The sequence below is a fragment of the Ornithodoros turicata genome, chromosome 4 (assembly GCF_037126465.1).
Source record: "Ornithodoros turicata isolate Travis chromosome 4, ASM3712646v1, whole genome shotgun sequence".
Classification (NCBI taxonomy): Eukaryota; Metazoa; Arthropoda; class Arachnida; order Ixodida; family Argasidae; genus Ornithodoros; species Ornithodoros turicata.
The window spans coordinates 59,497,191-59,513,274 of record NC_088204.1 but is presented as its reverse complement, the minus strand read 5'-3'; the positions used below and the strand labels follow the sequence as shown (position 1 = coordinate 59,513,274).

General features: G+C 46.7%; 1 protein-coding gene across 2 annotated transcripts; it reads right to left on the bottom strand.

The window, feature by feature from the left end:
• Nucleotides 1-9,825: 9,825 nt before the first annotated feature.
• LOC135393245 (uncharacterized) lies at nt 9,826-13,909 on the bottom strand. Of its 2 annotated transcripts, none has more exons than XM_064623729.1 (3): nt 13,703-13,909; nt 10,118-13,639; nt 9,826-10,060 (listed from the first exon to the last, which is right to left on the bottom strand). In XM_064623729.1, exons 2-3 carry the CDS (start codon nt 13,302-13,304, stop codon nt 10,038-10,040), a joined length of 3,210 nt encoding a protein of 1,069 aa, XP_064479799.1. In that variant the 5' UTR covers nt 13,305-13,639; nt 13,703-13,909; the 3' UTR covers nt 9,826-10,037. The 2 variants fall into 2 exon arrangements, with proteins under 2 accessions (XP_064479799.1, XP_064479800.1); XM_064623730.1 differs by having other exon boundaries at nt 9,826-10,057.
• Nucleotides 13,910-16,084: the final 2,175 nt, after the last annotated feature.

Below are 16,084 nucleotides of genomic sequence, written 5' to 3'. Positions count from 1 at the left end.
TCTCTTCGGTCACCGGATACCAAAACCGTTTTCAGAACAAAAATCCGTTCGGTAGATCGTCCGCAAAAAATTCGTGAAGGAACGCCATTTTTTTTCTTTATTTGGTTTATTGCGCATCTTCAAAGAAGCGGCTTTCCTTTACCCCCAGTGTGAGAGAGAGTGAAAGAGCACAGTGCCGCCTAATGTGTCGAAGATTAGCTTTAACTTGCGGAAACAAAACAAAAACACAAATCTATCGGGTGACTCTATCGCGACTGCCCTTATCTTGGGCTGCATTTTCTGTTTTCTTTTGATCTTTTTCCAGGACGCAAGAGGCGATAGTGTGCTCTTTCATCCTCCCGTATTGGGGGCGAAGGAAAGACGCGTCTCTAGAGATGCGCAATGAATAAAATAAAGAAAAAATGGCGTTCCTTCACGAATTTTTTGCGGACGATCTATCGAACGGATTTTTGTTCTGAAAACGGCTTTGGTATCCGCGCCTTCGCCACTCTAGCTATAACGAGGATGAGGAGGTATGATGGCACGTAACGATGACGGCATAAGGAGACTCGTTCTGGTTTGCCGGTCAGTGGGGGTTAGCGCATTGTCCCTTTGCCGCCGTAAACTTGTTTTGCCAGTTCTCCCGGAGAATTGGGGATAGAAGGAGCGGCCGAAGCATTACCGAGCAAGGAGAAAGGCTTTATCAGAACCCCGAACAGCCGAGTGGCAGACGACAGCGGAGCAGCAGACAACATTTCTCTAGGCCAATCAGCGAGCGTTCTCCTTATAGCGTCAGCGCGAGGTTCCAGGCAGATCACAGGCTGGTACTGCTCTTCACCACCGTTGCGCACGGTCGCTTTTTGCGGCGTATTTTAAATTCAGTTTCTGCGATAATTATGACTATGTGCTGTAAATTACTTCGTATGGTGCATCTTACTGGCAAACTTAACAGTTTTATAGGAAGAAAACTGGGTGTTAAAAATGACTTCTGTGCTACTTTAAAATACGGTATTTTGTGTACGTACTCAAGATACGTACAAGTGTTCTTTTGTGCCCGGCAACCGCAGCGTCTATCGACCGTATATATTTTCCACATGCGGAATGGCGTGGAGCACTATAAGAAACTGCTTTGCAATACTGACGGCTCAGAGACCGATGAAGGCATTTCTGGGGATGCGCAGGACAATTTGTACAAGTTTGTGCTGATCACTTAATTGTGTGAGTGTCAAGGGATCTTGAACACACGCCAAGTTAGTAGTATAGATTAATACGGCATAATAACGGTGCCCGTATAAGAACCATACGGCATAAGAACCGTACTGTATAACGGCATCCTTTTTCTAATCCAAGATGGCCGATTCTAATCCAATTCTAAGCCAACACAATCCAGTTCTAAGCCAACACAATCCCTTTGTAATCCATCACAAGCCAATCCAAAGCCATCTGATTGGCCACCATTAGCCCCGCCCACTTCACTTTGATTGGTCCGCGCCAAGCCCCACTGATCTTTCATTTGCTGACCGTAGCTCCACTCCTTTATGCTAATTAGTTGGCTTGGCTCCGCCCAGTTCACGCTGAATGGCCCGTGCTAAGCCTTCACTGATCATTGATTGGTTGACTGTAGCTCCGCCCCTCTATGCTAATTACTCAGCTCTGCCCACTTCACGCTGGTTGGTGCATGCGCATCGCTGAGCACGCCCCGTTATGCCAATTAACTGGCTCCGCTGATTGGTCCATTCCAAGCCCACTGATCACTCTCCCAGACTTTCTCAGCCCTCTGATTGGCCGCCGCCACCGATTGGCCCGTTCTAAGCCCACCGACTAAGCCCGCTGAACATAGCCTTCAGTAGCGGCCGCCAGATGGCAGCGTCCCCACTGCGGCTTTATCTCAGATGTTCAAACTTACCCATCTCTTCATGCCCATTGGCCCCACCATAATGTCTAGCAGGTCCTGATTGGCGCCCGCCAGATGGTGCGCCGATCGCTCGGCGGTGGCTTCAGATGGTTCTAACCCCATCAGGTGTCTCATACGTCCAAACTTACCTCGTGCCACCAGATGGCGCGACACAGGTGCATCAACTCCGCGCGATTCCGGTTCGAGGCGTCACACGAGCGAGAGAACTTCGTCGAGATGTGCTGCCACATATTTCGCTCCCGTATCACCGCAAACAAGTTGCGGGAAATCATACACGAAATCTTAGACGAGTACCTGTCTGCTTACAGGGAGCAATCACTGCGCGAGCTTCAGGAACTATGTCAGGAAGAAATAAGAGTCCTGGAGACGATCATCAATCGCGCTAGGAGCTATGGATGAAAATAAAGATGCATCACACCTCGCTACACAGTCTGCTCGAGTTATTCCACGATGCGCATGCAGTTCCAGCACCCTGCTCGAATTCTCATCTCCGGCGCGTCCATGTGTGGAAAGACGGTGCTCACGCAGAATATAATGAGACACCCCGAGTTATTTAGCGTTCCACCGCAGAAGATACTGTACGTACGAAAGTATGCAGCCGGCTGGGAAAAGGATTTCGACGGTGTGGAGTTTATGGATAGGATACCTGCAGAATGAGATGAGCGATATCCCACTCTCATAGTCGTTGACGATCAAATCACGGAAAAGGGGGTTCTATCGGAGGTAGAGTCGTTGTTTGTATGTGGGTAGCCACCATAAGAATGCGTCCGTGATCCTGATCACACAAGCCTTGTTCTATCACAACGCCGCCTTTCCAACGATATCGCTGAACGCCAGTTATATCGTATTGTTCCGGAACGCTCGGTCCGTACAACAGATCAAAACCTTCGGACGTCAGGTATTCGGGAAACAGGGGCTCTCCTATTTTCTCGATGCATATAACCAGGCGACGGAGAAGGCGCACGGTTATTTAGTTGTGAATCTGCACGCGCAAACACCTCCGTCTCGTAGCCTACGAACGGGTATTTTACCGCACGACCGGCTGTTCCTGTTTAGGCCCGCGAAATGACGGCCGATCTTAGAAGACATCTCACGCTCCTCAAAGTATTGGCCGCCAGCAAACCGACGCACCGCGCAGAGTTACTTGAGGAGCTCAGCTGCGACGACATTCGAATCCTTTCGGAAATCTGTCAGGAACATTCTACGCGGAAATATCCCACTTTCGACGGAACTTCATAAAAACCTGAAGAAACACGAAAAAATCCTCCGCTTCCTTGCCTACAAGTCACTTCATAAGTGCCCCAGGCAGTTGAAGAAATATATTAGGGGACAACGAGGTGGTCTCATTCCCATACTTCCACTGCTCCTCTCAGGGCTATCAAGTCTCGTGGCGGGAGTCGCCGGGCGAGCGATATCCAAAGCCATCGGTCATGGCTCATAGAATAGAAATAGGTGAAGTTCTGAAATCTAACGATTCGGACGACGTAAAGGTGGGCAAAATACTGGAAGCCATCTATTACTTGCTGAAGCGCGCTGACTATCATCCTCCTCCTCCTCCTCTTGAACCCGTCCATTCGGAGCCCGAACCGGAACCCAATCCATTCGATTTTAATCTTCTGTCCCTCCGGCGTTGATAAAGCACGCGCGAAATCTGTGCTAAAAGAATTGAAGAAAGTTTTCATCTGGCGGGTGGATAATGTGCTAGTATATAGAGGGAAGCGAATCAATCGCTCAAACATTGTGGCTCTCGTGAGCTACTTAGCACGTCGTAGCGCGCTCATCAAGAAACCCAGCTGGTACAAAAAAGCATAGAAAATTATAAGCGCTCTGAAAATAAAACGAATTGCTCGCTGGAGCAAATATGGGGCCCTATAGAAAGATCAAGGAGAAAGGGTTAGGTGGAGTGGACCGGTACCGACGTTATCACAAGCTCACGCGCGCAGGAGCCGTGGAACAGCTGAAAAAAGAAGATGCTTACACCCTTCACAAGCCAGCGAAGAAAAAATTCAAGCGACGCTCCATCATCGCAACTCATGTGCGGGATTTATATCAGGCAGACCTCCTGGATATGCGTAAATATCAGAAATTTAACAAGGGCTTCCGGTACATCTTAATGGTCATAGATACGCTATCGAGGTACCTGTACATGGTCCCCATTCACACAAAGCGCCCGCAAGACGTAAAGCAAGCTTTCCAACGAGTTTTCCGTCACGGAATTCCGAAGAATTTGCTCACGGATCGCGGAAGCGAATTTTGGGGTTCCCCCGTTCGTCAGTACTTTCAGTCGCTACTAAATCACTATAGCAAGCAGAGCGGAATGAAAGCGGCCTCCTGTGAACGCGTGCAGAGAACAATTAGAGAAAGAATAGCCAGGCATTTCACTAGTACGAGGAAGTTTAATTATATCAACGCGCTGCCGAAGATAGTGGCCGACTATAACGAATCGGTACACTCCGTCACGGGCGAAAAGCCGAAAAACGTGAACGCCGGAAACGAAGTAGCTCTGTTCAACAGATTGAATCGTAAGACGATCCCGCGCGAGAGCAAGTATAAAGCAGGGGATCAGGTGAGGCTCGCGTTAGATCGCGGTGTGTTCGCCAAAGGCTACGATCAAAGGTGGACGGCCGAAGTGTTCGAGGTGTCGCGAACGAGAAAGACCGATCCACCCGTAGTGTACGTGAAAGATTCGACGGGAAAAGAAATACTGGGATCATTCTACGAGCAGGAGCTGCAGCCCGTCCACCATCTTTCCTCGTATGATAAGCGACTCATATCCGCGGTGATTAGAAAGAAGAAAATTAACGGAGTATTGCACTACTTGGTTCGTTGGTTCGGATACGCCAAAGATCACGATTCTTGGGTGCCCGCCAGCGATGTCAGAAAATGAATTTTACGTGTATCTGCTCTCGAACGCCAGCATGGACGTGTACCCGTCCAACACGCTGAATGACTTCACGATCCCGTTAGATGAGCCGCTGCACCTGGATGATTCGTACGTCGTCGGTCTAGAGGGATTTTCCATTCCCAACAGCTTCTTGAACAAGAACCAAGCGCCTGATAACGGGCCCTGATAACGCTATCAACGGAGAAGTGGCAAACAAAACAGCTCACGTTCGAAGACACGGACACGCTATTGAATAAAATATTCCCCGAATATGGGATAGAGTGGACTTACGAGGAAGATCACTACGTGTTTAAGCTACCGTTGCGCGTGCGCTCGGTGAAATTAATCGACAGACCGCTGCATCTCGCCTTTGGAATCGTCGACATCGATGGAGATCACCCGGAGGGCAGTAAAGTACGGGCCGTCCCAAACGAGTTACCGCTCGCGGAGGAAAGGGCCGTTATGATGCGAGTTCAACGCTTGATGGTGATCAATAACGATCTAATTTTAGAACCCCGATCGCTCATTACCAACACATTCAACGAATTCTTCAGAGAGACGAACGATACAGAATCAAAGGTGGAATACAAAGACAATACTTACTCGCTCTCTCTCCCGGCGAATTTCAACTTGTCGACAGAGTTCCTGGACGTCATTCAGGTGAAGCACATCCAGGTTGAGGATCCCGAAAGCGCGTCACGTGTAATCCCATAGTGAAGACGTACAGCATCCACATAAACACTCGAGAGAGGGAAAGTCGGCGCATTTCACTTCCACCGAATTACTACGAAACACCCGAAGCTCTCGTGAGCTCCATCCATGAGCATCTGCAGCGGTAGGCTTCCCTCACGTACGATGCATGGGCGAGGAAGTGTTCGTTGAGCTTGCGGGAAAACGTGTCGCTTACATTATCCGATTACTTTGCGTACCTACTGGGTTTCGGCGCAAAAACCGTATATACCGAAAACGATACGGGCATTGACGAAGTGACCATAGATCTTCCCATTAACTGTATTATGATATACACGGATCTCGTCACGCCTTCCGTGGTGGGAAACAGGCGGCATCCGATACTGAAATTAATTCCATTTGTATACGATAGAACGAAAGAACAACTGAGTTTCAGCTTTCTTCCCGTTCAGTATTTTAAGTTAGTGCAGCGCGAAATTTCCTCAATCACCGTCTCTATACGCGACGACACGGGTCGCAAGCTACCGCTACAAAATCGCGGTAGATCGACGCTGACGCTGCACTTTAAGCATGTACACTAAAGCGGTACCAATCTACGGATTTGGCATTCCGACGGCATACAGGTCGCACCTGTACCAGAGGGGAGGCAATTTCTTTTCTCAGCTCAGGCGTTTCGCTATTCCACTCTTTAAACGCGTATCGCCCTACTTAAAAAAGACGGCTGTTGCGGCCGCTAAGCGCGTGGCCAAAAATCTGTCGGAGGGAGACTCTTTCCTAAGCGCGCTTAAAAGATCGGCGAAAGATACGGGCCGTGAAATTCTCCGCGACCTCGGAGGGGCTAGCGGGCGAAGAAAGAGGAGAAAACCGGACGTCTTCGACGGCATAAATCACGCTGGTTGCGCGGCCACAATTTAGTTGCGAGACGGACACGATTAACCTTCATACACCCCGACACTCCTCTGTTGGATAAGCTGGAAACGCAGTTATTTTCCGTGCCGTGAACGCAGTGGTATATACTGAAGGGGGAATGTGAGGTATTCTACCCGGTTGCTGACATATCCTCCGTCATAGAGTTCCAGCTTTCGAATTTGGGGCACCACTATCTCGATTTGAACTCCGCGTACATAGTGACGAAAGTCCGCATCGTACGTGACGATGGTTCGCTACCGTAAACACACGCTGGCGATAGGACGACCTACGACGAGGTTTACCCCGTCAACGCGTTCACCAGCTCGCTTTTCAAGAACGTAGCAGTCTTCTTGAATCAGACCATGATTACGAATAATGATTTGTATAGCTATAGAAGCTACCTGGATATTTTGCTTCACGCCAGCACCACAGAGCAAAATACCGCGCATAAAGCGGGTCTGTACACGCAAGAAGAAGCGCGTCAATCGGAAAACAACATTCGCGCTCGTGGACCGACCGAACGATACAACCTCACACGTGGCGGCAAGACCATCGACCTGGTTTCCAAGATCAACTCGGGCATTTTCCTGCAGCCTAAGCTACTTATATCGGGAGTGGAAATACGGCTTGTTTTTTATCAAGGCTCCGACGCGTTCCGCATTATGAAGACCGATCAGGAGCAGCACACGCATAAAGTGGAAATCATGAGTGCCACCTTGTCCATAAAGAAAATCACCGTGTCTCCTAGCCTATTCCTCGGACACGAAACGGAATTGCAGCAGCGCAAGTCTCTCTACACACTGGCCGGAAGTGAATCGCGTATTCGTTCGCTACCAGTTGGCAACCTGGATGCATGCCTGGAAGATTTATTTCCAGAGAAGATACCGTCTAAGGTGGTGGTCGCATTCATGCCCACCCTAGCCTACCAGGGAGCATTCAATCTGGACCCGTATCGATTTGTGAACTGCGACATTGAGTCGGCGACGCTCACGTGAACGGGACGCAGCGAATAGACACGTTCGACTTCAACAATAACCTGAACCACCGAAGCTACTTCAACCTCTTGGAGCAGCTGTGTGAGAAGCACGTTTCCTACGAATACGAACACTACGTTGGAAACAAGTTCCTAGTGTACTACGACCTGGATCCCGATCAATCCTCCGTCCACCTGTCACCGATCAGGCGTGGAAACGTTCGTCTGCAACTCAAGTTCCGACGTGCCTTGACCGAACCCACGACCGTATTGATACTGTCCGAGAGTGTGCGAATTATGTCCATCGATAAGAACAGGAACGTCACACTGGATTAGCGATGTTCGAGCAAGATATCGAGAGACTCCCGAAGTACAACGATTACACTTCGGCGCATTTCCGCGGTGTATACTCTCGAGACGACCGTCTGCCCGCGCTGGATAGACCGGGTATAATCGTGGTGAACACCGATCGGCGACAGCAAGCCGGGGAGCACTGGATTCTGTACGCGAAAATGAAGGATGACCTCATCTACTTTGACTCCTTCGGATTGCCACCCATCGAACCCGAGTTGAAACGCCTCACCGTCGACGAATATAATGATGTCTGTATTCAAAGCCTATATTCTCCAATGTGTGGTGTGTACTGTTGTATCGTGGCGACATTGTTGGCGAAAGGGAAATCACTGAAGAGCATTGTATCCCTGTTTTCCGATAATCTCGCCGCTAATGACCTAAAATCAATATAGCTGCTAGAAAAGTTGTTTGTCGCTTAAAAACGCCTGGTGTCCTTTATTCTCTATAGCTCCCCACAAACTACACTTGCTTAGTCAATGAATACGCGCTATAGCTCCCTATCATATCATTCCATCAATAGAGCTTCCCATCATATCAGCCTATCTTCCTAATCCATCACAACAACACAACATTTAAAATCAGAAATAGATGTATTTTTATTTTACTGCAGATTACATATGGGACGCGGACTTTCGCTGGTCTCGCGGTCACTTCTTCTTCGCGTGAGTAAAGATGATGTCGGGCGATGCGACTCTTTTACCATCCCTGAATCTCTCCTTCTTCTCTAGTTTCAGATCTGGTAATTCTCGCATTTCTTGCAAATCTTCATCTGTGAGTCGCTTAAAACGACTGGGCAGGTACACCTTTACGCGGTTATCGTTGTCCACCGGGAGTTCCACGCACAGGGACTCCCCGTACATAGTATCCACTTTGCGTAAGTCCGACACATCGAGCTTTTCGTTCTTCGGAACAATGCTCATTTTCTGGATGTCCCCATCACCGGAATCCAGCTTCTCGAAAATAGATGACATATCTCTCAGTGCAAGTTTCTACGCACGCCAAATGAACTGAAAATGAGGACAACTATTACCTAACTTTCCTCATCTTGAAGACAATAGTGAAACATACCTTTCTCGTTGTGCGCTTCACCGGGAGTCGACCGACGGAAGTAGCTTCACAGACCTCAAATGAGTTGTATATATCGCAACTTTTATATAAAGCACCCCTGGAGGAGCGCAAAGGTGGTGCGATTTTGTTTACACAATCACCCAGGAACAGCATGTGATATATGATGCGTGCGCGCGCGCGAAGGAGATTTGGAACTTCTTGGAAACTGCATAAGCGAACCCTTTGTTTTTGGTTGCAGAAAGCTTGTTTCGGCAATGAGCAGGTGGTCCGCTTTAGTAGTATAGATTCGAGTCCCACAACGACATCCTTTTTCTAATCCAGTTCTAGGAATTTCTAATCCACCACCCATTTCTAATCCAGGTGAAGCCAGGTTTAATCCAGGCTCCACCACTTCAGGTGATCCATCCAATTTCTATGAGATTGGCTACCCTTCATTGCCGCATTTGTTCATTCGCTCATAGACACCAAAATTATCTATTCTATTCAATTCTAAGTTGGCTCATAGACTTCCAAATCGCTCTTTTTTCTAATCCATTTCTAGGAATTTCTAATCCACCAGCCAATTCTAATCCAGGTCAAACCACTTCTAAGTCCTCTGGTTGGTTGGTCACAGCTCCACCCCTTCATCCATCAAATTTCTATGTGATTGGCTACCATTAATTGCCACAACATCTGCTCACTCGCTCGTAGACATCAAAATGATCTATTCTATTCAATTCTAAGTCGGCTCATAGGCTTCCAAATCGCTCACCTGTCTATTGGTCCGGGGGTGGTCACTTCCATCCATTTCTAAAACCTAGTGATTGGCTTGTTGGCTTCCTGTCATACATGCTCGATAGACTCATTTGTCATTTCCACTCTCTAGTTACTCGGTCACACGCTTTCAACTGCATATTGCTTCATAATTCCAGCTGCAACATAGACAACCGCTCGTGGGTCAATCCCATTCATTTCTAGGCCAGCTCACAATTCCCTCCAAATTGCTTATTGGTCCGGGGCGGCATTCTTTTTTAGCCTGCGTCGACTCTCAGCAATGGTTGGCACACAAAAACATGGTAAATAGTTTTCAATGTTTATTGAGTACATCATGGCAGTCTCGGAGATATTGTAGTTCTCCCTGGGGACACATCCATGCACGCTGTATATCTCCGCTAACATCCATAGTGTTCTTCACATAGGTACTATATGGATCACCCAGGCACTCATCCCTCTCTGTCCATGACCCAGAGGCAAACCGCAGGAGAGAACAGCATGTGACAGAAGCATTAATTCTCTTCCTGCACATCTTCTGAAGCAAAAAAGAATATTATGAGCTTCACTAGTTATATCACCCACTTAAACTTACCATATTCATAGCTTCCATAAGGATAGGAGTCGATGTCATTGCACAGGTATCTCTTGTCGTCGTATGCCATCAGACTTCTTTTGACATTTCTGATGGTGTACATACACTGCTTCTTTCCAACGATTGATACTTGTTCATTCGATACGCTCATGTGATTGAACAAGGTATTGCAGTATGTCTCATGGAGGAGGTGCTTGCGTACAATATTCTTTTTGACCCCTTTAGCTCTTGCAATTTGCCTTCCTCCAGCTAATTTGATGGAGTACATTTTAGCTTTCAAACAAACTACTTCCTCAATAGGTACACTACCAGTTTCGCTTTTGAATGCCCCAAGCCTTCCACGATTCTTTTCACTGTACAGTGGATGATCCCGATCGAAGGAAGACAAATCTAAGTGGTCGTCGGCAATCGCTCGTAACTGATCTTCGTAGTCCTTGCAGAACAGGCCGAGGATCAGAGAATCCGTGTCAAAGTAACAGGTAATCACCGGACAAGTGAGCTTACTCAGCAAGGTTTCATAGTAGAATGAGTACATGGTTAATTTACTCAGTTCCAAAATCGTAAACCCAATCTGGAGCGGGAAATCACATCGCACTTTTCTTTTGCGCATTTCGTACATGACACAATCCGGGGACAAAATTTCCATCCTCACGCATTCCGCCCGACTCCCGAGCCGACTCGCCGTCTCCTCATCGAAGGCTACTCGAATATCACGCATGTTAAATTTATTCAGAAGTGTTCTCCCAAAGACTGCATTATTTGAGAGTTTGTAGAAGTTTTTTTCGAATGTCGTGCCCGAGGCAACACGTCTGGCAACATTGTCCTCGATGTAGGGACGCAGGAATGGCGCCTGGCGAAATTTTAGAATTCTGTGAATTTTTGTCACCCTCATGCCTAATCTACAATAGAGTGCGAGCAGCGCGTAATGAACGACGTACTCGACTTTGTCCTTGCACGTAAGCAACAGCTTTTTGCTGTTAGCAGGCTGATACATTAATTCTTCGAGAAGCCCTCGCTGGAATGGCGAGAGCCATTCCTTTGGGACGACTGCCTTCTCAGGAGCCAGGGGAAAGTACCGTGTCAGTGCGTGGATAGATTTTGGATACTCCAAGTCACATACATACACGTAGCCAACGTCTGAATCAGTGGGGTGACGCATAAAATCCACGGAGCTAAAATCCTCGAGCCATTCGAAATCACCAATGGGGAGGTGCTTTATCATACTGAATCCGTAAAGATTGTTGCAATCTATGTATGATATGTACACCTCCTCTTTATCGGGATCATAGCCACTACACAGAGGGTTGTTAGCCCGCAAATGACGCCTGCTCGCCTGACAGAGCCCGCCTCTAACGCCCGATTCGATGGTTCTGTACATGTCCTCATCGATGATTAACTCCAATTTTGCCTGCGTGTAATTTAGAGCGCATTGCCACGAATAGGATGCCAGAGAAACACAATGAAGCAATTCCAATCCACGCGCGCTGTAGCACAGACGTCGGAAGTGCTGCATCACGTCCGCATGTAGTAGGGCATCCGTTTTCAAGTACAGTGCATTATAATCTCTCAAATTTGAGCATCCAAAATGTTCAAATACGAGCAGCGCATACTGGTAGTCCTCTTCACTTATATCCTCCCCCGTGAGATCGTTTCGAAAGGAGGATTTTTCTGGCAAGGCCAATTCATCATACACTGCAAAAGAACTGACATGGCTGTACGGGAATACACCTTTACGAAGTAAAATTTCGTAGTCGTTTCCAAATGCCTGCTTCAAACATTGGAATGCCTCTGCACCACCCATGGATTTGACGGTTTCCACGAGCTCCCCCAGCGACGAATTTAGATATTGCATGGTATCTCTAAACAGGAAGGTGCCAATTTCGAAAGAACGAATTTTTTCCATGGAGCTGGCCACAATGAAGGGAGGTCGCTTCCACCCGAGAACGTGAAATTCCCGCAGCAGCCCGGCCAAATCGTAGGACAAATTGTGTACCATGATTGGCAATTTTTCCCTTGTCGTGCACGCGACGTTACAGGGGTTACACAATGTCGCGATATAATTTGTCTCGTCCGCACTACAATGCTTTGAATGGTCGTGATGCCGGACACGGGGTAGATCTTCGGTAAACTCCTGTTTACAGTACGCACAGTGGGTAGCAGCTCTGTGCTCAGCGCATTGCTCATCATTCAGCACCATTGCGGCGGGGCAAGCGTTCAGAGCGATCATCTCATCCCGCATTTCCATCAATGCTCTCACGCACTGCCTCGCAGCATCTTCTCCATGGTGCGTCCTGATGCGCATCACCTTTGAGTCGTGGGTGCGCACAAGCACAGCACAGAAGCTAGAGGTAATGTGACGTTGCATGCCAACACCACTGGGTGCGAGTACACTCTCCGTGTCCAACGCAACGACGTAGTTGTACTGCTGCATGTACTGTATTTTAGTAAATTCTACAAAATTTTCTCCGGGTTCACAAAATTCTAATAGGATTTCGTTCACGTCCGCGCAAAGGCGTCGATGTTTCGCCATGCTCTTTTCCTCATTAAAAGAGCGAGTGCAACGTTCGCATACGAAACGCGTGTTCTTTCTCGTCAACAAACGCTCGAGGGACTTAATTCCGAAAAAATGCTCGTCAACCTCCAATAAGTGAATTTTCTTTTCGCTTTCCAGTTTTGGGGGTCGTGACACGTGCACTCCCTGATCGACGTACGCGTACACGTACACAGATATCCTATTTTTCTTTTCGAACTCGTCCAGATCAGAGAATGAAACAGGGAAGCGAGTCGGCCACCAGTAATCTGCTGCATAATTTTCACATTTTTTCCACGAATTCCTTTCCTGTGGATGCAGGAGAGCGAGTGTATTGTATTTAAAACATTCACCCTCCTTGAGTGCTGGTAAATGGATATTCGTTAACACGTTCCTGCGTTTAGCCAAATTTGTGGGAAGTACCCCCTCGCATCCAAACTTTTTAGTTTTCACAGCGGAAATACACATTTGAACTTTTTGGACGTCAGTGGATACAAACCCACTACCCTCGCGCTGGTAATTTTCAATGCGCCCGGTGGACTCCTGAATCACATCCATCAAAGTATTTGCGATAGCTCCGTCGCTGTGGACTTCGCGAGCAAGCGCCATAAAATGAGCTAAGTGTGTGGTTACATCCCCTCGATTTTCTTTCATCATTAGAACGTCAGAACAAATGCAAAACCTAAAGGGTATTCTTTGTGCTCACAAAATAGCAATTATATTGTGGAGGTGGTTCATTAAATATTGTCGCAAGTCCTCTACTCCCTGATCGTGAACAGATGCCAATAGCACAAACGCTTTGACGATACCTCGAAATGCGCTATCAGTTTGAAAGAAAGGCAGGAAGGAAATGTCCACATAGGGATGTGATCGCTCGACGTGAGCATGCAATGTGGCAGGTGAAATGTCTGGAGAAAATGGTGAATTCTCTTCCAATGGCTCATCGTCCATGATATCATGAGGATCAAAAAAGCAGAACACGCATCTAGGCACTGAAAAAAAAAAAGAAACACTAAGAAAACGTGCACCACAGAGCGTGGATGAAAAATACTTACTTTTGAAGCGAGCTCCGCACACTCCCGAGGCGATGCGAAGACTGCTGCCTCTTTACACATCCTCCCCACTTATATAGCGGCGACCTCGCTGCATGCCCCAACATGCACGGGTGCGAGGAGTCGTCATAGCATAAAAATAACTCGCTCTGCATGTTCAAGGTCGCAGCTTGCCCTTGGCTTCAGGTAATGCTCCGTCCGCCTACACCATTGCCGCACCTGAGCGCAAAGTTCGCGCTCTCATCACATGTCATTCCGACATGCAAGTCGCTTCCATGAGCATGCACACACCCACCCCTTTTTGTTCACAGTGGCTATGGAATTTCAATAATATTACTTAAATGAAACAAATTACAGTGAAATGCAGATTCATCTCAGACAGGAATTTCTGCCCTCAGCGTAAAACCCTCAGATACCAGCATTTCTGCTCGAATAGCAAAATAGCTATGACTTCAAAAATTAAAGCTAACAAACTACCATCAACTGACAAAACACCCATTTCTCCTATCAGATAATTATTGCATAATGCTACATACAGTCGCATTGCCCCAGCATAAAGAAACCACAGGACAAAGGGTACACAAATTCACTTAAGCGATGAGGGAAAAGGCTTAAGACCTCAGGAATAATCGCAGAGTCACCACACATCGCTACGCGGCTAGCACAAGATAACAACAAGATACTAGCGGCGGGTAGAATCGTAACACTGCTAAACAAGTCCCAACATGCCATGATGACGTCACAAACCAAGAAAAAAGCACACACGCGCGCACACACAGCAGCTCAGGAATGCACAAGGAGAGGTGCTTTATTGGAATTTCTACTCCTGGCTCAGACACCAACATTTCTGCTCAAATACCCATAACTGCAAGATTAAGTACTGCTTACTTCATCGAGCACCCAACAAAATCAAACAAACAAACAAACAAACAAAAACAAACAAACCCACTTTCCGTGATAGAACACTATTCAGCTTTACCAAGTGATTTTCTTCTGCTTTAGCAGTGAAAGAAAAAAAGAGCCATGAAAAATTACACGTACTTTTGCTTGATTAGCTATAACTGCAAAAAAGAAAAAGAAAAAAACGAAGCACATGCTAATAAACGGAGAAAAAGGCACCCATTTCTGCTATCAGATAATTATTGCATAATGCTACATACACAGTCGCGTTGTCCCTGTGTAAAGAAAGCACAGGACATGGGTACACAAATCGAATTGGGAAAATCACTTCTACTCGCGCAGCATAATAAGCTGATTTTTTTTTACGGGCGAAAATTTCAATAAGAAGCCACTGCTATGCAAGTGCAACAACCCTTACTTTTAAACCAACATTTCATGCAATACCACATAAATTTATCACTCGAGTCACACGAAAAGGCATACACAATGTACTTACTGGTTAAGTGGGGTCACAGTTGCACACACACACACACGCAACACAGACACAACGAGCGACAGTGAAAAATAAGAAATTACACGCACTTCTGCTCGAATAGCAAAGTGTCAAGCATGACAAAACACATTTTCTACCACCAGAAAATTATTAAACAGAATAATTCGCAAAAATTAAGCTTGTGTGGCAAACACACAACCTGAGGAACACACCCATTCACATCTGCTTTCTGAATTTGTTATACAGGCGTGAGCGATTCGATAAGAATGTAAAGCACGCTGCTTGGAGAAAGCATATATCATGTGCAGCGCGGTCTACTCTATTGAAAATGCAATAAACCTTATTTTTCAAAAAAAAAAAAAAAATCACAGTCGGCATAATATACCGCAACATCGGCAATATCACTGAAGTCAAACACATTGAACTTACTTGTCAAGTGGGGTCCCAGCTGCACAAACGCGCACGCACACTCACACATTTTTAGTGCCTCACAACGAGCAAAAACCCGAGGTCTATTCACAGCCACATAAATTCATATTATTCCTCACGTCAATAATTATCCAGCCATCGTCAAAACGGGGAACACGCATATGCCAATGCGAAACAATAGGCCTTCGCGCCGGATGTAATACGATATCGCCAGTCGACCGTCCCAAAGCAAAAAAGAAACACTGCATCTCAGGAATGCATGTTGCCTATACATCCAAGAACAGCGTGCAGCAATTATAACACAGAATGAGATTAATTTCTTTGTACTTTTGTTTGCTTGCATATAAATATTTCACAAGAAATATTACAGAGTGTAAAAGGAGAACAGCATTCGCTACACCCTGTAGCTCTTGTCATTTTTAAACAAACCAGTTTTCATAACCACACTACCATTCACTAAGTAGGGGAGTCACTAATGATTCAAATAAGATAAAATATCATTCCATCATCATTGATTGCAAACTTCACGCAAGAATAAGCCACTGCTGCGCGTCGTATTTTTC